This window comes from Apus apus, chromosome 22, assembly GCF_020740795.1.
Source record: "Apus apus isolate bApuApu2 chromosome 22, bApuApu2.pri.cur, whole genome shotgun sequence".
NCBI lineage: Eukaryota > Metazoa > Chordata > Aves > Apodiformes > Apodidae > Apus > Apus apus.
In genome coordinates, this window is record NC_067303.1 from 177,796 (window position 1) to 201,260 (window position 23,465).

A 23,465-nucleotide genomic window follows, 5' to 3' on the forward strand; every position below is an offset into this window, starting at 1 on the left:
GAGAATTGTGGGGGGAAATGGTCTGAATTTGGGTATTAAAGTTGCAAGCGTTGAAAAAAATCTGCAAGTGGGGATTTTTTTTTATTTATTTTTTAATAACCAAAAATAGTTGCAGGAGTGAAACAAATAGATGTTGAAAAATGTTGCCAAAAATGTTCAAAAAATTATGTACAACGTATGTTTCAAAGTTGTTTTTAAAAAGTTTAAAAAGGTAAAAAAAAAAGTTAAAAAATTATGCAAAAAATGTTTTTTAAAGTGTAAAAAGTAAAATTGAAAAAAACTACAATTACGTTATGTAAAAAATGTAAGAAATTTTTAGTGTTTAAAATATAGAAAATATGTAAGCATTTAAAAATGTAAAAAGACTGTTTAAAATGTTTTCTTTTTTTTTTTAAATACGCTAAAACTATGTTAAAACTATGTTATGTAAGAAAATATGTCAAGAATATCTTTAAAAATGCTTTTCAAAGATAATTAATGTCTTAAAATGTAAAAAAGTAAAAAAATCCCCATGGTTTTGCAAGACTCCCAGTTAAAGCAGAGATTTTTGAGGTGCAGCTTCCTCAATGATGTACATCACCTCCCTGTTGTATTCCTTTTTATATTATATTTCTGATTTTTTCATTCCTTTTGGAAAAAAAAAAACATTGGCTGGAGTCCATAGCAGTCACCAGGAGATGTGGAGCTTCCTGCAGGTTTCAGTGAGATAATCCCACTTGTTTTAGGGGCTTTTTTGAAGACTATGAGCAAATACACTAATTCTAGAGAGTAACCACCGTGAAGGTCTTCCGGGCAAGAAAGTGTCCTAAATCTGCAATATTTACCCCATTCCTTTATGTTTCACAGTGAAATTTCTCTACTGCCATCACAGGGGTTCTGAGCTCAAAAATGTGCTGAGGACACTGGGAGCTGGGGGTTTCCTCCTACTGCAAAATCAACATCTCCAGACAACTTTTCATCTGTGACTTAAAAAAAAAAAAATTAAATTTATAATTATTATTTTTTAAGTTTCCATTTTTGGCCTGAAAGGAACCCCCTAAAAAGCATTTTGGGTGGGGGCAAAGCTGTTTTGATCACATTCTGTGCTGAAAATGCTGAAATATCATGTCCACCCAAATTTTAGTGATTTTAAAATACGTTTATATAGTAAGTAAATAAATAATTTATTAATTTTTTTTCCCCATTTTTGGCTTTGAGAGTTTCAGCCAAAAAACACTTTTTTGGAGGGCAAAGCTGCTTTCATCACTTTCAGTGCTGAAAATTCCTATTTTTAAACCCACGTTTTTGAACTAATTTTGACAAGGTAAGGCGGAAGATTTTCCCTTGGCTTTTTCTTTTAATTTATTATGGAAAAAAATAGGGATTTTTATGCAGCCTCTTTAATTTCCAACAGGTAGAGCTAATGTAAAGTAATGTAAATGTAAAGCTCCCCCAAACACCTTTTTTAGCATTTTTCTCTCCAAAATAATGCCCTTCATGATGAGGAACTGGTTGCATCCATCATAACTGACATTTTTTGTACTTATCACAGACCTTTTCCATCTCTGCCCCACCTTTGAAGAGAGGAAATTAGTGCAATTTTCTTTTCCAAACCTCCCAAATCCCAATTTTCCAAGTGAAAAGCTCACAGCAGCCACAGCATCAAGTAAAAAAAAAAAGCAATCCTTGGCTGCAGCTTTTCCTCCAAACCCATTAAACTGAAGGAAAAATGCTTGAGCAACCCCATCAATATGAGAAAAAAGGAGGAATTTGGGCAATGACACTCCTGGGGGTCCCCAAAATTCAATGTATTAAACCAAGGAGCAGATAAGGGACAGAGCTGGGGAAGGCAGGGGGGACAACTCCAGAGGATGCTGCAGAAAATCTCAGCTATTTTAAAAGTCCCTTAAATTGCCCATTAGGATGAAAACGGCATCATGGCTCCCCGCAGTGTAAGCAAGAACAGCGGCATGATTTGAGGTGGGAAAACAAAAATTTTTGAAAAAATGGGAAAAAAAAAACTCCTCTCAGAGTGGAGCAGTGAAGCGAGCAAATGATGACAGAGAAGCTGAAGGAGACATAAAAAACCCACCAAGGTGACGTTTGCTAGAAGTGACCTTTTCCCACCAACGGAGATGAGCGGAAAGGAGAGCCGGGTGGCTTCACGGAGGGATGTAAAAGTCAATTTATTTATTTTAGCTTGCAGAGAACAGGCTTGCTTTTAGGTTCATTTGTTTGTTTGTGGTTGTTTTTTCTGGAAGCAGCAATATCTCTACTTTTACAGCAAATGGGAGAAAACCTCAACATTCCCCACATCAACCCCCAAAAATCTGCTTTGAACCCAGAGCCAGTTCAGTACTTGATCCGGATCATTCTCATTGAGTCACTAGAGCTGGGAAAGTGGAAATGTGATGTAGATTTGCCCTCAAAAAATCTTGGGATAGACCATGTCCAAAATCCTACCTCATCCCCCATGTCCAGCCCATTAACATTGTAGATGAAGTCTTTTTGCCCCCTCACCATGTGTTGCCAAAAAAGGCCAAAAAATAGGCCAAAAGGCCATTCCTATGGCTCAACGCCACCCCTCCCTCCCTCTTTAGCGAGGTGCTTCACCTTTCCAGCTTGTTCACATGCTCACTGCAAATGTCAGCTTCCCAAGAAGACCCCACAACGAACCAGAAAAGGGAAAAAAACCCACAGTTTTTCCTCAAATCCTTCAATCCTAGAGACAGTATTGAGAAGGGTTTAATCTTTGCCAGTCTCTGAAATGAGTTTTGGGGTGAAATAGTTTTTAATTTAGCAAGGGAAGGTAATTAATGAAGGATTTGGGGGTCACAAAGGGTCTGGAGAAGCCCATGGGTACTGGGGGACACTCACCTGTGGGGTGTCTTGGTAGGGAGGAGGGGGCACCGTCTGGGTGGCCATCATCATTAGAGCAGGTGCTGGGGAGACATGGTGCATCCTGGGTGGGAGTCACATTGAGAACCTGAGGGTGGAAAAAATGCTGCTGGATTAAGAGAGATCTCCCCCCGAAGAAAAACTTTGGAAAGGAAAAACAAAAGGGACATTCCTTGCATAAGCATCCCATTACCCAAAGGAGAAACTCAAGATGATTTGATGACCCTTATCACAATTTGATGGTAACTTGAGTTGCATGATTTTGGATAAAGAACGCACTGGGGGCAAAGCAAAGAGGGTCACTGGCAAGGAGATCTTCCCTGAAGAGCAGCCAGGCAAGGGCAGAGTTTTTAGAGATGGTGGCTGCCATCAGTGAACCTCATTATATTTTCCTCCTAGGGAACCCTCGTGCACTCAGGGCATTTTCTTTCCACTCTTATTCCTATAACAGCAGTGCCTGAACGGAGATTTCCGTCCTTTTCCAGTTATTCCTCCTTTTTAGAAGTAGAAAGATTCAGAAATGCAAAACCTTTCATCTTCTTAAACTACACACACACAAAAAAATCAACCAAAACCCAAATAATGTGTCTCTTTGCCTTTGACGACCATGGAGTCACATCCCCAGGCACAGCTCAATCCAGAAGGGACACTGAGTACCCAAAGTTGAGCTGACTAACCCAGTTGACTCCTGTGTTAAGGTGACCAATCCCATGGAAAATAAACACACAAAAATGAGGAAAGAGGGTTCAACCCCTCTACCCCCCATATGGACATCCTTGAGCACAGGAGGCAGCCTGAGCCATGTCACCCTCAGCCTCTCTTGGAGTTGCTCTGCCGTCTGTAAATGTAGTTATCTGGGGAGCGGGGGGTGTAAAACAGTCTTCTTTTGGTATCTCCAGGTCTGAACGAGATGGGGACAAAAGAGGAGAACCAGGAAGAGATAAATATGTAGAGAAGCTCCTGGGTGGATGCTATCTCCAGGGTTAGACCTGGTGGAAGATGTAATCAAAACGCAACTCTTGCCCCTGCAAATGTCTCCTCTCCTATTATTTCACTGCAGTTGTATGGTAACTTCAGAAGAAAAGCCAACAATCTTGCTTAAATCCAAAAAAAAAACTGTCCTGGGTCCTCTCTGAGGCTCTGAGCTCTGGATTCAGCAGACTCACAAAGCCATCTGGTAAAGGTGTCTCCAAAAGTGCATTTGTCCTTGCAGCGACACATGTTTGTAAGAAGGTGACGTCTCTCGCAGGATTCACTTTTGTGATGCCCATAATTGCACTGGGTTCCCCAATGGCTTTGTATCTGGAGAAGACTCATGGCTCCATCCCATTAAGAAATGGAGAAAGTTACATAAAGTCCTCTGATATCTACCAAAAAATAGTGCCATGAAATGGTGATGTGCAGGAAGATACACTCTGGCACAAGGCAGATGAGGTCAGATGAGCTTAGTAAAAACCAAGGCATGTTTAGGGTCTTCAGATCAGTCTCCACAATTTTTTTGGGAAAAGTCACAATATTCTGGTCTTCTTCATTAGGTCAACAGTGTTTGGGGGAAATAATCCAAATATTATGGTCTTCTCCATGAGGGTCACAGTTACTTGGGGAAATATTCACAATATTATGGTCTTCTCTGTGAGGTCCATGCTGTTTTCTTCTCCATGAGGTCCATAGCTGTTCGAGGGAAGATTTGTGATATTGTCCTCTTCTTCATAAGGCTTTGGGCTTTACAGGAACCACCAGCCAAACCAAGTGGACAAATGCACCACATCCACATACAAAGCTGAGTGTTGTCTGCATGAAGTGAGCATCAATCACACATTTTGCATTAATAAACTGGGGAAACAACAACAAAACAAAAGAAACAAAAACAAAACAAAAAAAACCCACAAACATACAAAAAAAACCAAACAAACTACCAATGCCTCATTACTTTTCTCACACTTTGCTCTAGCATGGCTGCTGTGAGGTGAATATCAAGAGAGACCATCCAAAATCCCATGCAATGGGAAGGCAGAGCAAGGTCCTTGTGTGACACAGACCTCTTGCAGTGAGAAGGATATTGCATTTATGGGATTAAAACTGATGCTTTTCATCTTCTTTCCCCAACAGCAAAATAGCAGGAGGCAAAATCATCTGCTCCCAACTGAACATGTGGCTTAAAATCTTTGGCAAAACTCAGCTAGCAGCTGTGGGTGCACAAGCAGCAGCATCAACACCAAAGGGAAACTTCCCCACCTGAAATAGCTGCAGCTGGAGAAAAGCAGAATTTAGCATTGTGGTGGTCTAGAAGTCTTGATGGAAAGCTAAAAAAAATTAGGTATTCCTATTTTGGGAAAAAACTCTGCTTGGCATCTATTGTTCATGGCAGGAGGGAGCCTACCTCCAACGCACAGCAGTTTATTGCTGGGTGTGAGCTTTTTGCCTAAATATATTCCCAGAAGGCGGCAGTCCGGAGCCCAATCTAATTACCTAGTATCATCTAATCTGCTAAAATCAAGCTGCTCATTAAGGCTTTACGGGCATTGATTTGTTTGGAGAAAAGGATTTGGAGTTAAATGGGGGGGGTGGGGGGTGGAAAGAGAGAGATAAAAATGAGAGACAGCTGTTGCTGATGTCAGTGTATTTCTGTTGGGAGAAACAAATGCATTTGGGGGCCGTAAATATCCAGGGAAGTGCCTGGCACCCATGGGAAAAGCTGGATGGGTGTTTCATACAGGAACCCCCGACCATGAATGTTGGGACAACACCACAAAGCTGTCATTCCTGTGGATTTATGGGCAGAAAAATACAGAGAAGGGTCTAAAGCTGCTATTTTATGCTTTAATCCTTTCTTCTTTATATATATATATATATTTTTTTTTTATGCATTAATCTTCCCATATATATACATATACATATACATATACATATACATATACATATACATAAACGTATACGTATACGTATACGTATACATATCTTTTTCCCCCCGACCTCTTAAACCAATTTAGCCACATGAGCCCTTGTCCACAGGCATCCAGCTGATGAAAGGTGCAGAGCATAGCCAATCCCCTGCCAACGTCTCACAGATCAGCTCAAGGAAATGATCAAATCTTGGGCAAAGAGTGAATTTTGAGGGGCTGGGGGTCAGGGAGGGCAGAAATTGTGGCCAGCTCCCAGGGCATTTGCACGGAGGAAAGAAAAGGCGAGCAATAAAACCCATGAAGACTCTCATTTCCGGAAGTGGCAGTACTTCAGGTTTTGGCAGCGACCCAAGATCAAAGTATCCTAAATTTCCTTATGAAATAAAATTATTTCATCTATCACTGAAGTACTGCCATTAAGTTGGAAATGTATTTCCCAAAGACTTCACCTCAACCAAAAAGCATCTCAGATGTATAGGCTTTTTGCCATCAATATATTACCTCCTCTTTCAAATAAAAATAATTAAAGACTAAGTTGAGAAGATTTTTTTTTCCCCCCCCAGCATGGTCACTGATGCCTTAAAACATTTTAAATAATCGAAGTATTGCAGACAGTTGTCTGCCATCCCCACAGTGACTATGACTTCTTTGATTAAAAGAACAGCCATAAAACCATATTAGAAGTAGAGCTGAATTTAAAAAAAAAAAAATCACACTGTTGGACTCCATGTTATTGTTTTCAGGGGATAATGTTAATACTAGTTTTGAAAGCAGCAACTCTTGTTTCCAATCAGTGGGAAAATGGGTCATTTTCTCCAGCTTATTCAGCAGCTTCTCCCTCACAGTAAAACATGCAATTAATAACAAAGGTTTCAACATGAGAAATCACAAAATCAGCTTTTCAGGCATTTCCCCTTCTCTACCCAAAGTTTCTGGAGGATGTTTTTCCAGCCAAAGGAAGGTATTTTTCTGTATTAGGGGATGATCTTTTATATATATGTATATATATATATATAATTTATGTATTTTTCAAGATTTGCAATGACTTCATGTTAGTCATACTCTCACCGCAGCGGTCTGCAAGATTTTTATGCCACCGCCTTCACAGAGGGCTTGCGCTCACTGTATTTTATGATATATGCACTCATTATATGCATATCTCCAAGTTAAAATGAAGAAATATAGCTGAGTGGGAAGGGAGAGGCACCTCCAGAGGGCCATCCATCTTGCTTTCAACTGCCAGTAAGGACAGATTCACCCTCAGCGGATGATGCCGACTCTTCACTGGCCATAAAGTGACTTGAGAGTGACCCTCTCACTCTTGAATGTCTCATTTCTATCTGTCAACCTTCCCCCTTTTTGCTTGTTTTTCCCCAAATTCACCCTGTGCCCTGGAAGGTGAACACCAGGTTTTCACAGTCTGTTAAAGGAACCCCTAATGCCACTCTGAGCTCATTAAAAACAAAACAAATTCTACTAAATGGTTAAAAATGGGGAAGAATCCCATTTTTCAGGACATCGCCCAGTTTTGGTCATTCAAGATTGATTCCAAGTGGGCCTGCATGATGCCTCATCTGAGGACATCAGGAGCAACTGTGCTTGAAATACCACTGGGTCACCAAATTTTTTTAATTTTTTTAAGGAATATCTGTCTGAACCTAGGAGTCCTTCTGCACTGGGAATGTCCTTTGCTCTCAGACAAGATGCTGGTTCCCTAAAAGCTGGCCTTCCTGGCATCCAGTTATTGAGTTATGTCCCAATAAAAATGGATTAATTTAGTCTGCTACAACCATGAGCTAAAGAAGATGAAGATTTAATTTCTGCAGGACAAATCCTGGACCAGAGCAACCCCGTTTTTATTTTCTCCTAAAAAAAGCTCTTGGCCAATGCATGAGTACTGGGGTAAAAGGCAAAGGGAGATGCCATACTGGGTGATGTCAAAAAACTCTTGCCAAGCACAAGTCTGGTTCATCATTGGATGGGACATACACCCTGGGTTCAAGGGGAAACAGCATTTATGTATTAATATTTGAACATATTTATTTATGTTTACTTATTTTCATTGATTTATTTAATATTTGCAAATCTTTCCACCCATCTCCACAGAAAGGGGGGAGCCACTACAGTGAATTTCTGATGAGAACAACAATTACCGCTAAATATTTCTCTCCTCTCCACAGATACCCACCCCTAAAAGGCTCCAGGGATATCTCTGCAACAAAAACATGAGAATAAAACCTGCAAGAGGCAGTCAGAGCTTTAGTAGACAAGGTTAATGTACCTTGAACGGCAGCATTAAACAACTTTGTTCTTTGTTTTTAAGTGGAGAGCTGAGATACCTACATGGATTTTAAAGTGTTACTTTTATAGAGGGAGACTGTTAAAGAGCCTTCCAAAACAAACGGGCACAGGGAAACATCAAAGAAGCTTCTTCAAAGTAACCTGAAAATACTTGCATTTTGTGCAATCCAGCCCCCAGCCCAATAAAAGTTCCCAAAAGAGCAAATTCTGGAGGGCAAATCAAAAAGCTTTGATGTCAAACGTAGCCAAGGATCCCAAAAAATATGCCAGCTTCCTCTTGCCAGACACGAAATGTCCAGGAAAAGTTTCTGATTGCCTTGAGAGTGCTTGCAAAAAATAGGGAGCAGATTAATTTTCCAGCAGTTCTTCCCTGTGAGCAATTAACTGTGAATAATTTACGATCAAAATCTTGCCCGATGCTTTCCAGCCTTTCCTCGCGCTCTTCGTTCTCCATCGCAACCAGCTAATCTCAGGAGAGAGGAATCACTGCACATCCCCATTTCCATCACGCAAACACCAAATCGCAATACTACCCAATGAGATAGTCCCATCCCCAAGGTCCCAGGTGGGTTCAGAGGAGCTTCGTGGAGGACAAAGATGATGCTGACTAAATGTGAGTTTTGGAGAGATAGACTGGAAGAAAAGGCTTAAGTGTGGGTCTGAGATTAACAAGATGCTGAGAAAATGGGAGATTTGGGGGTTTTACACATCTTCTGTTCCACCAGCAAAGGCAACGTTCAGAGCATTTGCTTTGAGGATGAGCAGCCAAGAAGGAGCACACTCAAGAAAAGTTTTCCTTAGCAAAAATTTAACCATCAACCATGTTTTTCCACCCTAAACTGACAACTGTGGTCTGTCCCAAATTTCTCAGCCAGCAAATCAGCGAAGTGCAAATCAGACTAACCCTGGTGCAAAACACACCCCAGAACCTCAACGGAGACGTGCACCAACAACTCAGCAAACGTCCCACCACAAATGATGCAACAACTATTTGCAACCGCTGCTGCAACCCATAAACACCCCACGAGTACCACTGCAACTATTAATAATGCCTTTTTGGGGTGTTTAATTTGCAAATCGAAGTCCGCAGGTCTCATGCAAACCTCCTGACACCTGTAAAATTAAGTGCACTGGGGAAACACGGATAGAAATCCACATTTTGGGGAGTTTGAAGGAACTGGGCTAAATAAAAAACTGGATTTTGGTAAGCTTGACAGAACTGGGCTAAATGGAAAACTACTTTTTGGTGGGCTTGCAAGGAACTGGGCTAAAACCAGCAGACCTAACGCAACTGCAGAAACACAGGCGAGACACCCACATGTGTGATGATTTCCCCACCCACAGGAAGCCCTGAAAACAGAACATGACCACAGCTCACCTCGTAAGACCATCTCCTCCCCTAAATCTGCCTCATTTCTTGATGTATCCTGCTAACATGCTTGCAAATTTTCCCTTGAGGAGAGGCAAAGAAATCCCTCTGGATCTGGCTGTTTTCCTCTTTCCCATTTGGCAGACAAATCAGAGCTCCCAACTCGATGACTTTCTGCTTTGTATCCCTCTCTTGCAGCTCTCCAGCTCTTCTCAGCCTTCCCCTGAATTTCTTTTCTAAATGCCAAATTCCCAATGAGAAAGGACGCAACACACCAGAAGAGAAAAGCAAGTTTTTCTTGAGGCATGCTAGACTTCCTGGTATCAGCCAAGAGTTATCCCCATGCAAGCCTGGAGCCACGACACCAAAGATTGCGATGACAGCTGCTGGATTAATTGCTCCAATTTAAATGTTTCTCATTTGCCCATTTGAAAGCAATTTTTTGGGCCTTATTTCCAGCCTCGACAACAAAAGTGAGGTTTGAGACATGGCACAGTGATTCACGCAAGCTCCAGCCAGCTAGGGAATTACAAAGAGGTTTGAACTCCGTTAATTAGGCTTAATATTTAATAAAATGTCATCTCCATTTACTCTGAGTGATAGACCCTAGAAGACCTTCAGCCTGGTCTGAACTCAACCCAACGAGGAAATGGGGGACACAACACAACCGGGAAGTGTTTATAGTGTGAGAGAGATGTGCCAAATCAGTTTTGCAACTTTTTTTGCACAGTGACAAGAGGTACAACCTGGCCATGAAGATGCATCTCTGTGGATGTACAGGATTCAGGAGGAGAAAAGCTGAAATGTTTTGTGTCTGGAAAACAGAGGAACCACGTGCAGGGTAGAAAAGGCCAAAAGGAACCAAGTTATTTCTCAGATGTCCTCAGGGTAGGAAATTTCTACCATTAACCACTTAGAGCAATGCCAGCCTTCTGTTCCAGAAGGTAATTCGGTGGACACCCATCATTTTGTCTTTCTGTGCCTTTAGTGGGACCCTTAGTGTGCACCTTGCTGGCACGATTCGCTGAATAGATTTGGCTTGGTTTTTTTGCTGGAGATCCTTCCCAAGGCAAACTGAACTTGTATTCCCTAAAGACACCTGCTCATGCCCTCCATGGGCTCAGTCTCCTCCAAGGGGGACAACCCAACATGCCCAAAGTATCTTGCAGAGCAATGAGCCCTTCCATGCAAGTGCTGGGCAACTAACATCAAAGTACTGATTGGAAAGAGGGCATCAAGACAGGGAGGATCTCCCCAAAAAGAAGTCCGTGGGGTTACCCTAACCCCTTCAAACCCACCAGAGAAATCATGTGAAGGTGAACCAAACCTGTAGCTTTATTAGAAATGGGGCCAAACAAGCCTAATGAGAAATGCAGCTACTTCATCACATCCTTGATTGGGCATTTTTGGCTGAGAGAAGGTCACCTGTAAGAATCAGGGCTGGAGGGAATAATCCTGTTGTGATTGGCTGCTGATTATTAACCTGGACTTTCAGAGGAGGCAAGACTCAAAGAAAAGATGCAGCAGGGACCGAATGAAGCTTCTGGGCTTTTCCCTGAGATGCCTCCAGTTCAGGAAGAAATCAGGCACTTTTTCAGGACGTTTGCACAAACTGAAGGTGGCATCTCCATTTCCAGTGACAAAAGATTTTTCTTTGCCCCTTTAGGAAGAAAGTTGCAGCCAATGGGGTTTTATTTTCTTTGTCACCTGGCGGGTGCCTATGGTTTTGGCACAGATCAAGCACATTTGTGCCTCTGTCTAGCCCAAACCATCCGGTTTGACTAAAGGACTGTGAGACCCTTAGTTTCATGTGCATTTTCTTTTAAGTTCCCCATTTCAGTTATATGTAGCCAGTGACCCATTCTCCCCATCCTACTGATGTGCCAGAATGTGCCAGTGATAACAGCCCATATTTTAGGGTACTTTGACAAAAAAAAAATCTGTGTTTTCCTCCAGGCTGGCACTGGCTCATAGGGCTCATCACAACATGTTTTCAATACTGGAGCTTTAAAGACATCTTCCCTGCACAGCCTGCTTTCTAAAAATACAAAGGAAAACAGAAAAAAAAATCTGTAATTTTCTGCTAAATGCTCCCTGCATTTAGACAAGGGTGGATATAATTTGGGTGTAACCAAAAAGAGCAGAAATTCCCCCAATTAAAGCCCCACTGAGGTCATGACTCACCATATCCCACTCAACAAATCGATATATTTGTGTTATTAACTTCCTAATGAATATAAAACCAAGCAGTCTTACTGTTTAGGGGGTGCACAGGGAGCCTCTGCCCTGCAAATGTCCTTCTGCCACCCCGAAAACAAGATTCCCTGGGCAGGGATCACAGCCTGGGAAAGCAAGGGAGGAAAGTCTTGAATCCTGAAAGAAAACAGTGGAACAAGAAGGAGGAATATTAAGCAGAGGATGAAGCTATCTGTGCTGGGGAAGGTGTTTCAGTGGTGACAGTGAAGGCACAGTGGGCAAATGTCTGGTTTGAGCAAGTCTTAATATGCTTTTTTTGGGAGATAGTGGGGAAAACAGGAGGTGTGAAGGAAAACTCAGTTGGGAATATTCCCTTGGGGGTGAAAGCAGGGCTGATGGTTGAGCTAGATCCCAGGGTTTTGCCCAGGAAGGTACGAGCACCTCCGAGGAAGGAAAAAAATAATAAATCATATTTTGAAAGGTCTAACCAAGATGCGTCCAGAAGACAAAGCTGTGCTTGTCACCGGTCTATCCACAAAGGATGAAGATCCTGTCCTGACTTTTTTAGCTCCCAAGGGGTGGCAAATTCACGGCACGGGATCTCACTGCAGGTTAGTGGTACAATCTGGGTCTGGAAAAGAGGTAAAAGGGGAAAAGCAATGAAACAGCTTTGCCGTTGGCAGTGACCTCATTTCACGCCAGCTGTCTCCATCTCCCTAGTTAACTGTAACCTTCACTTGGAACCAGAGAATCATAGAATCATTAAGGTTGGAAGGAACCTTAAAGATCATCAAGTTCCAATCCTCCTGCCATGAGCAGGGTACCCTACCACTAGACCAGGATGCACAAAACGTCATCCAACCTGGTCTTAATATCCTCCAGGGATGAGGCATAAACAACTTCCCCTGGGCAACCCATTCCAGTTTCTAAACTAAAACATTTACACTTGAGTATAAATGTGCCTTTACATTTGGGCTCAGACAGCGTGAACCAGGGAAGAGCCATTAATTCCAAACCCAAGGAGCTCCCATTCATAAGGAAAAGTCCACACAACTTCTGGAGATACTGCTGCATCCACCAAGGATCTGGCCTTTACAGAGCCTGAGGTCAGGATTTCTGACCCGTCTAAGCAGATCCAGTGGAAAAATGAAGATGGACCGAGCAGGACCAGCATGGCTGTGGGGGTGTTTGCGTTTGACTGCAAAAAAATGACTAAAAGAGAGAAAATTCCCCAGATGTCTGCATATACATCACCTCTATACATATCCAATATATGTCTGAGAAATGTCCCTCAATATACATCACCTCCAGGTATCACCTCTGTGTTAGGTGATAAACATCACCTGAGTCTCCAATATATGTCTGATGTATCTACCTTGATATATATCATCTGGTAGAGAGCTCCTCAGATCTCTAATATACATCTGATAGATGTCCCTTGATATACATCACCTCTGCCGAGCTCCTAAGTTCTTCAGGATATATCTGATACATGCACCTTGATATAAATCACCTCTAGACAGCTCTTCACCCATATCACCTGACATGTACTCTCTGATATATGTCACCTGCTTGGAGCTCGTCGAATCCCCACTGTGTATCCAATACATCTAACATGATATACATCACCTCTGTCAAGCTCCTCACACCTTCAATATACACCCGATACATCTACCTTGATATACAGAACCTGGTACAGAACTCTTCAGATTGCTGATAGATGGTGGGGTGTGTGTGGGTGTGTGTATGTATGTCTTGATCTGTTGCTCAAATTCAAATGTACATCTGTTATATGCACCTCCAGATAGCTCCTCAGATCTCTAAGGTACACCTGAGGGATGCATATCTGCCATATGTCACCCACAGAGAGCTACGCCTTGCATGGTGAGGCCATGTGGAAGATCCACGAGAACTGTTTCCCCTGGTTTTAATTCCACCTTAGCTACCCTGTGATAACAATACTTGGGTTTTTGTGCCCTCACAGACTGTATCCACCATGGCAGCCAGCAGATGGGTCCAAAAGACAGAGGTATAAGGAGAAGCTTGCAGAGCAAATTACATTTCTGGAAATGTGGATGTCACCAAACCCCCAGGAAAGAGATGGCAGCAAGTAGGAGGTTTCAGAGCAAAACAGGGCTGAAACTCCCAAACATGGAAAACTTGGTGAAAAGAGCAAAGGTCAAGGTGCCCCTTGACTTCTCAGGAAAGCGCCAGTCCTGCTGAGGGGTTTAGCGATCTAATCTGCGTTACACTTAAATGCTTCAAAGAGGCTCGAGTCCAAAGCGCTTCCACCACTACTGCAGCTGAAATATCCTTGTGGATATTTATGAACAGGAATTAAAAAAAAAAAAATCAACCTATGAGCATGTGCCTTGGAACAGCTTGCAGAGGCTGATGCCAAATACAGAACATGGATTTGATTTGTGTTGGGTTAGTCATGATGATGTGATGACAAAGCTCAAGTTTTGCAGCAGTCTTTCACCTCCTAAGAGTTTTTTTCTGTCCTGTGGGAGAGACTTTTGTCACCTGGGCTCATCACATGAACATGACATGAGTGGAAGAAAAGGAGCAGGTAAATGAGGCTCTGCCAGTGCTAGAAGAACTCTGGTAGACTTGACTTTTACCCTTGGAAGTGATCAGGGTTAAGGTCTTAGACACTCCATGCACGCAGGACAAAAACTATGGGCCTGTGCAGGTTCGGCACAAAAGATGCTATTTTGGTCCTCATCAGGAAGAGCACCAAGAGCCAACCCCACTGGGGACACATCCCTGAACATCACTGTAGAGGGAGAGAAGTCCTTCTGAGCCAGCACACACTTTCAGCCACTTCAAAAGACATTCTTTGAAGTTCAGCAGAGGCCTTTGAAGTCCTCCCAACACAAAAGCGAATGGAGGACATGCCTCCTTTAAGATGCAACACAAGCCAGCAAGATACATGGTGTCATGGGCACTCATGGAGCAGCTGCCCAAGAGTCACAAATGAGACACCATTTATGAAAAGTCATCCCCAAAACACCCTAATCAGCTCCAAAAAATGCCCCAAATCCTGATCTCCTTGACCTGAATAACACCTGACAACAGAGGTGGAACCCAGCATCTCAGGACCTCAGCCTGTCTGCAAAAAGCCAAGGGCATCCCTGTTAATAAAGGTTTAATTAAGTGTAAGGGAATGCTAATAAAGCTGCCATTCAGCAAAACGAAATCCATTTTTGCAGAAATTCTAGGATTTAAAAGTCAGGTGGCTTTTCCCAGCATATTGCTTTGAAAAATGTGAGCAGATCATGATGCTTCTGACCTCATCCTATTGATGCCTCTTAATTGTGACTCATTTTTTAATCCATTTAATGGCAGTTCCTCTCACCTAATTGGAACCACAAATGGTGAAATTCCTGATAATGCTGCTGGGTTTTGCTGAACTATTTTTATATCCCAAAAGCAAATTGTACTGGCCCCAAGCCCTACACCCGTGGGAACAACCCAAAATCGTGTCAAAAGTAGCACAAAGGTAGAAATTGAAGCTCAAACTTGAGTTAACTTGAGTTTAACTCTTTAAGGAGCTCCAATGAGTGACCGTGACTCTCCAAGCACTTCGGCAACACCCACTACCAAAGTCTATTGCAAGAAAAACCATTGATTTTTTGAGTTTTCTTCCCCCCCCCCTTGGTGCAACTTCTGCAGCATGTCCAGCCTCTGAGTAAGGGATGGACATTGGGGATGCTCCAACGTGCAAAGAGCAAATGGTATTTTCATCCTCCCCAAGTCCCACATGTTAAACGTAGTGACAGGAGGGCAGTTCTCCACACTCACCTACTCCATCCTTGCTTGGAGAGAGGGAAAAGATTGAAGATGTTCCCATACACACAATTTTTTTTCCATATTTCTGCAAAATTAAAGCTGGCCACAAAATGCAGTTTGGGAGAGACAAGTTCATCAGGGGAGCCCCACTATAGGTGATCTGCATTATCCAAAGGGGGCAGGTCTGGGAATAATAGACACAACCCCCCCCGGCTGTGCACATGTGGGCACATCTGGGCCCAGGGAACAAAAGTGGCCGCACTCAAATAATGGCAATAAATAATGAAAGGTCCAAGCCAGCCCATGAAACCAGCACCATGCTGCTCAGCCTCTAGCCAGATGCAGGAGAACTCAGTACCCGCGAGGTCTGGAGAAGTGCCATTAATAACACATCAATTTTAATACAGGGTGGGTTGGATTTGCTGTTGTGGGGTTTTTTTTTCAATTTTCTTTCATGGTTTTTGTTGTTGTTGTTTTTTTCTGTTGCATTTTTTTCCTGCTTCACAAACAGCAAAGTGAATGTTTGAGCATCTCGGCAGGGGGTTAATGAGGACTCTGATTAGTTATTCAGATTTGCTGACACTGTTGCCTCCAACCATCCTTGGGTGCAGGAAGAAGGAGAAAAGGCTGGCAGCAAAAGCTCTTCAAGACGACCTGCTTGGCTTGGGCAACTCAGGCCAACACAGGTTTTGGGGGTCCCCACAGCTGAAATCCTAATGTCAGCTTTGGGGCAGAAAAGTACTTTTTCCCGTTGTTTGGGGGGGAGGACAGAAAAAGCTGCTGCTTGTTGGGCCATGCTGATTCCTATAAAGGGAAAACAGATTTGTGTGGGTTTTTTCAGATGAAAAACATTCTTGGGTGCTTTTAATAAAACTGGTGTGCGGTTATGGTCAGAGCTACATGGCCAAAAATCATGGGTGCATGGATGAACAAAGATGCAAAGCATGCACAGAAGCAAGGACACATGGATGCAAGCATGGAAGGAAGAATGGACCATCCCATAAGCCACAACATGTCTGCAAAAAATGCAGCATCTTCCACCATTGCAGTATTTTACACAGCATCCCATAAAAGTCTAAGAGTAACTGGTGTCCTTGTGCAAAAAAAAAAAAAAAAAAAACACCTTGGCCCAGAAATCTTTTAACCAAGTTAAGCCCACCCACTGCTGGTGTATTTTGGGATTTATTTCCAGATTCAGGCTTTTGTTTTTCACCTGCATCAAGAAAAAAGGCAATGTGAGAAAATAGATGGCAGGTAGCTGAAAATGATGCTGCAAAAAAGGCTTAAAGGATGGAGCCAGAGTGGTATTCATGGCACTGCAAAGGGGGCTTATTTAAAAAATTGGTATTAATTTTTTCTTATTCACTTCAGGACTTCTTATTTCTTGGTCAAGATGATATAGTTAAAGGATGGGTGTGGTAGTGACAGCACTCTCTCGGCAGTGACTTCATCCCAGGGATGAACGTCAGCACTGCAATTCTAGTTGAGTCTAGAGACCTAGCTGGCTCTTGCTTTGAGCATCCCCAGCTCAGTGTTCAAGGGGTGCTGATAAACTCCTCAGTATTTGTGACATTCCCCACAACACCTGCCAGGATCTCAAAAGCAAAACAACCTGGAGCTGTCCGTCTGATTCTGCCAACACTGGGACCCACCATCCAAACCAGGTTCTTCTCCTTCAGACCACCTCCATATGTTTCATCTCCATATGAAATGGTGCGTTAATTGTTCTGAATTAACAGCTCCAGCTGGAGGAGCAAACAAGCAATCTGCAACTTTAAGATAAAGCCAAACTTATCTCAAGTGATTTAAGTTGGTTGTTTGTTGGGTTTTTCTTACTGCTCAGAGCTGGGCTAAAAGGGACTTTTAGCACAGAGCCATGGAAGGAGGTGGGATGAGGGGAAAAAAAGGAGACGTAAAAAAACTCCATATTGGCTTTACAAGACAGTAGAAATACCTGTCCTCTTCTCTTCTGGGCAGCCCCATGATTGCAATGAATATTTTCTCCTCAACACACTTTTTTCATATCACATTTACATTTTGTTTCAAAATATACACACTCTAAAATAGAAAGGTATCTTTCAAGCTTTAAACCTTTGCCCTCTTAAAATCTCTTTTTGCACAGTTTTTTTCATTTGCTGCTAGATAGAGAAGGCGAGAAAGAAAACCATGACAGCTATTTGTTTGTAAGTCTGGATCTTCAACATGGATAGACTTTTTAATTAGCCTTTTTAGCACTTCTAAATCCTTTCTAATATCACCCAGTGGGATTCAAGAAGCAATATCAATATCACAGAACCATAGAATCATAGAATACGCTGAGATGGAAGGGACCCATCAGGATCATCAAGTCCAACTCTTGTCCTTGTGTAGGGCACCCCAAGAATCACAACATGTGCCTGAGAGCATCATCCAAATGCTTCTTGAACTCAGGCAGGCTTGGTGCTGTGGCCACTTCCCTGGGGAGCCTGTTCCAGTGCTCAACCACCCTCTCGATGAAAAACCTTCTCCTGATATCCAACCTAAACCTCCCCAGATTCAGCTTCTTGCCATTTCCCCAAATCCTGCCATTGGTCACAGGAATGAAGAGATCAGGACCTGCTCCATCTCTTCCCCTTGTGAGGAAGCCATAGGCTGCCATGAGGTCACCCCCCAGCCTCCTCTTCTCCAAGCTCAATAATCCAAGTGACCTCAGCCACTCCGTATAAATCATCCCTTCCAGACCTTTAACCATCCTCACGGCTCTCCTTTGGACACTCTCCGATAGCATGATGTCCTTTTTATATCATGGTGTCCAATACTGCATAATTTCAATTTCCCCACCCTGCTCATGCCTGATTTCAAGAAGAGTAAATAGTGCTGGCAGTGAAAATAAATGTGTTTTTTTTTTCCTGTGGGAACATGTAACTGCTGTGGAAATGCAAGAAAAGCCATCTATGACTACAACCTGCTATCTATGACTACCGTCTGCTGCCAGATCAAGTGGAAACTCCTTGTTACTGTAGCCAAGTCTGAACTGGGAGTCAACGTTCATAAACACTCAAGAGCTTTCCAAGAGCATCAAGGTTGGGTCCCATCAGATGACCAGGTTTGTGGATGGAGTCATGGTTCTCCAACAAGGTTTTCTACTGAAGTAGGGACAGCTGGTCTCCATTTTACAGGGGAAAAGGGATTTACTTGTGCCATGAGGACACTAAGAAGGGACACTGAGATGCGATGATGCATCCACTTCAATTAAGTACCTCCAAAATACAGATCCAGTGTCCAAGGACATGGGCAACATTGCTGGGACTTGGGCAGCCTTGGATGCCTGGATCCCTGGGGCTGAGCTGCACTACCTGACGACCTCCTGGCTCACACATAAAGTAAGAGGAGAAGAAATAAATCACTTTGGCACCTTCCCTGGGCACAGCAGCTATCAATAAGAGACCAAAATGCACAGGAGGCAGCCTGACACCTCACTGCTCCCAGCGAACCCGTTATGCAGATTAATCCCTCTTGATGGTGAATCATAATTAGAGCTCCATCTTAAGGAGATAGCAGCAATCAGATATCTTATCAAACGCCACCACAATTATTCAAATAATCCCTGGCTCTTAGGTTTGGGTGCTGTTTTGGGAAAGCGGTCCAGTGAACGTGACGACATTTCTCCATCATGTCCCACATCCTCAACTTCACGTCTGATTACGGAATTTGCATTTAATTTAATTTCTTCCATCTGGAGTAAATTAATAATCCGAGTACCTACCCCAGCCTTAATTACATTTGTTAAATTAAAAACTCGGGATGTGAGAAATTTAAATGCATGTAGCTCCATGGACAGACGAACCTGCCTGTTCAACCCGCTGTCTCCTGCTCCAGTTCCTCCTCCTTCCCCACAGCCATGCATCAAAGACATCACAACTAGAAAACAAAAACTCTTACTAAGCGATACAACAATAAGATGATCTTTTGACATTTCCAGCACGGTTTGCAGGGGAACAAGATAAAATGTAATAAATTCATATACTTCTGTGTGTTTCTTGGCTCCAGCAGCTCAAATTTCCATCTCTTTATGCGGGAGTCCTGGGGAGCAGAAATCCTTGATAATGCCAAACAATTCAACACTTTATTTTCTCTTTACTCTGCACCATGCACAACCACAGGCTTCAAACTGCCAGCTGCTGGGAGTGAAACCAGATGCCACATCCCTTTTCCATACGGAAACAGAAATAGCCCTGTCTCGGGGCAGTCACAGACTTCCATCACCCTGGGGTTTGCTACTGGAATGTGGAAAAGCCCCTCCCCAACAGCAAAAAAATACTGCAAGGGTACAATTGTAATTTTTGACACCTGACTTGGTTCAGGCCAGATCCTGTGACCATCAGCCCCAGAAAACAGCGGGGAAAATTTGCCCCGAGTCACTTCTTAATTTTGTCATTTCCTAATTTTGAAATAATAAGGTAAATGGTGATGGAAATAAAATCACCAAACTTGACAGTTTTTTAAATAGCTTTGCAGAAGCTTGCTGAATTTCCCCTCTGTTTGAAAAGGTGAACCTTTTAAAGGCTGGAATTAATAGGTGGAGTCAAGCTGGTGATGAGAAAACTGTCATAATAATTAAAGAGTAATTAAACACAAATGAAGATAAGCCATCTCCAGCTCCGGCCACTTTAGGAGCAACACCCCATATATGGTGTGATGGGAAGTGTCAAATAAGTATATTGGGGTGTTGATTTAGATGTCAGTGATAATGAAAACATTCAGTAAAGTCTGTTCTCAGCACTCCAAGAGATGGAACGAAATAATGTAGGTCTGGGTGAGTACAGTGGTAACAACCCCCTGGCCTGGGGCTCACGAGGCTGGTAATAAAACACCATTGAAAATATTCAGGAAAGCCACACTGGAGTAAAGTGATACAGGTGAGAGCAGAGCCCGAAATAGCTTTTTCCTTTGCTCCCCACTTGCTTGCAGCTTGGGCCACATTTCTGCACTCTGGGGAAGCTGGGTTTGACTCTCCATCCCCCAAAAAAATCCCCTTGGAGGAGTGAAACAGAACATTCTCCCCAGCAAGATTTGGCCATCAGAGCCAAATGGGCTCAGTGCTGTCTGATGGACATTGTCGTTCCTCATCCTTTCTTCTGCTTTGTTTTGAGTTAACAGTTATGGTGCTGGAGGAGAAAACATCATGTTTTAGCAATGAGGTCCCCAATGAGGGTGTTTAAAAATTAATTAGTGCCATGCAACATATTACCAATGAATAGTAATTTTAGCTTTTGTACCTACTTCATCATGTCCTACACAGTCATTTTTCCAGCTTTTCTATGGTCCTTCTGGCCAACCAGGACCTGACACAGAGCATACCAAAGAAATTGTTTTCCACGTCTCCTGGAAATGCCCTGTTCAACAGCAAACACACACCTCACCCTACATTCTCTGGAGCTTTTAAATCAATTAAAGTGATGTTTGCTGGGCTGGCTGAAAGGGAGAAACCTGCTCTGCTCATGAAGCAGGTTCTCATCAACCTAAAACTGCAGTTGTCCAAGGGCGAGAGCCTGGCTACACCCCCCATGGCTCCTACACACAGTGTGTGCTGTGGTATGGAGGAGGTTGTGGGTGCTGGCTTCATCCAGGATGAAGGATAGATGTCCTTCCTCTGTGGACGGAGATCCTCCATTCCCAAGGATGGAGAACCTTTAAGGATGGATATTATATCCCATCCCCAAGGATGGAGATCTGCCAACTCTAAGAATGAAGGTTCCCCCCTAAACCCAAGGAAGACAATCCCCATAATCCAAAGATGGAGACACCCTCAACTCTGAAGGTAAAGACACTCCAGCCCCAAGGACATGGCTCCATAAAACACAAGGATGAAGGTCTTCCTAACACCAAGGACAGGAATTCTCCCAACCACAAGGATGGGGATCCCCAACCCTGCAGGTGAAGATCTCCAAAACCTAAGGATGGAGAGCCCCAAACCTCAAGGATGGAGATCCTCCTAACCCCAAGGATGGGGACCCTCCCCCCCCAACCCTGAGGATTTAGATTCCCCAAAACCCAAGGACCCTCACCATCCTGAGGATGGAGATTCCCCAAACACCAAGGACGGAGATCCCCCAAACTCCAAGGACAGAGATTCCCCAACCCAGGAACCCTCACAATCTTGAGGATGAAGATTCCCCAACCCAAGATCAGAGATGTTCTAAGGAGAGAGAGATCACCTCCAGACTTAAGGATTATGAACCTCCCAAAACCCAAGGATGTATATGCCCTCTTCCTCAGTCTCAAGGAGGGTAACCTACCCCTGGGATCTCACTGGCTGCATCCCACACACCACACTGCACTGGGCAGGACCTGGGGCCACCACCCTGCTCTGGTGATGGCTACCCAAAAAAACAACCCACCATCTCACTCCTACAGTGAGCAAGGAGTGAGGAACCTTGCCGCACCGGGTTCCTTCAGGTGGATGGCGGCAGTGAAGGGAATTGGCAGGAACATCTGGAACAGATTCATTTTATGGCCTGTTTCCTATCACAAACAGGTACTTTGAAGCAGTTAAGTGGTAGCAGGGCAGCACGTCCCCATGGGTGGGCTGTGGTTTGGTCTTTCAGACCACGCTGCCCCACTATGACAAAGGGGCTGGGGAGAGGGAGCTGACATTTTCCAAACACAGCTTCATGCATCTGCAGGCAAAACCAGGACTAAATGAAAACCCAAAAAGCCAAAACAAACCAACCAACCAAACAGAAACCCCAACAACTTAAATGTCTAAGTGATGTTGATCCCCACATCAGGCTCTCAACAGAGACGGGGCTGCACACCTCCCAGCAAACCTCTTCAAAGCCTCAAGCAATTAAGAGCTTTGGAAAGGGGAAGATTTGACCCAAAACACCCCCTGGGGGAGGGAAAGGCAGTGACCCAGCTGCAAGCAAAACAAAAACAGGGGAGACAGTAACATGGGGAAGGCTCAGAGCAGGGCAGGAAGCTGGGGTTGCAGCCCTGGGTGCAGTGAGATGCAGTGATACACCCCCAAATACCGTGAGCTGCACTGATTTAGTTCCACATGCAGTGAGACACAATGACTTACCTAGACGCAGAGGGACACAATTATTTGCCCCCAAAAGCAGTGAGCTGCCGTGACCCACGCCCCAGATGCAGTGAGACACTGTGATTTGTCACCAAAAAGCAGGAAGCCACTGCAATTTACTCCCAGATGGAATAACTTAGCCCCAGAAGCAGTGAGCTGCAGTGATTTACCCCAGATAAAATAAGCTGCGTTTGACCAGTGAACTGGTCCCAGGTGAAGTGAAATGGAGTGATTTGCCCCTAAAAGCACAGAACTGCCATGATTCACCCCCAGTAACAACAATTCTGCCTCAGATGCAGTGAGTTGCAGTGATTTACCCCCAGAAGCAGTGCGCTACAGTGATGTGCCCCAAAACCCAGTGATCTGCAGCAGTCTCCTCCCAGATGCAGTGCAACAACTTAGCCCTAGAAGCAGTGACCTGCACAGATCTAAACCCAGGTGCAGTGAGCTGCAGTGATCTACCCTGAGAAGCAGTGAGCCACAATGATTCAGCCCACAGATGTAACAAGATGCTATTACTTACCCCCAAAAAGCAGTGAGTTGCAGTGATTCAACTCAAGATAAGTCAGTGATTTACCCCAAAACTGGTGAGCTGCAGTGATTTACCCCCCCAGATGCAGTGAATCACAGTGATTTGTTGCCAAAAGCAGTGAGACACCATGATTTATACCCCAGATTGAGTGATTTAGCCCCAAAAGTAGTGATCCACAGTGATTTACCTACAGGTGCAACGATTCTACCCCAGAAAGGGGCAGACATGGTGTTTCAGGAGATGGTTCAGTGGTTAGGGGCTGTAGGGCAGATGGTTGGACTTGATGATCTTTAAGGTCTTTTCCAACCTTGACAATTCCGTGATTCTGTGATTAACCCCCAGCCGCAATGAGTTGCCACAGTGATTCCCCCCAGTTGCAGCCCACCACAGCGATTTACCTGATGCCCCCTCCCCTCCCCCACCAACTCC

General features: G+C 43.6%; 1 protein-coding gene across 7 annotated transcripts in view; it reads right to left on the reverse strand.

The window, feature by feature from the left end:
- The window catches only part of PKNOX2 (PBX/knotted 1 homeobox 2), an 89,781-nt gene that overhangs the window by 26,060 nt on the left and 40,256 nt on the right, over positions 1-23,465 (reverse strand). For 4 of the 7 annotated variants that reach the window (XM_051638721.1, XM_051638723.1, XM_051638724.1 and 1 more), the window contains exons 2-4: positions 12,135-12,277; positions 11,707-11,823; positions 2,857-2,965 (exon numbers count right to left, since the gene is read on the reverse strand). In XM_051638721.1, coding sequence (XP_051494681.1) covers positions 2,857-2,940 — 84 coding nt within the window. In that variant the 5' untranslated portion in view covers positions 2,941-2,965; positions 11,707-11,823; positions 12,135-12,277. Of the gene's footprint in view, positions 1-2,856; positions 2,966-11,706; positions 11,824-12,134; positions 12,278-19,267; positions 19,447-23,465 lie in introns of those variants that run through there. The other 3 variants (XM_051638720.1, XM_051638725.1, XM_051638726.1) reach the window with 3 other exon arrangements.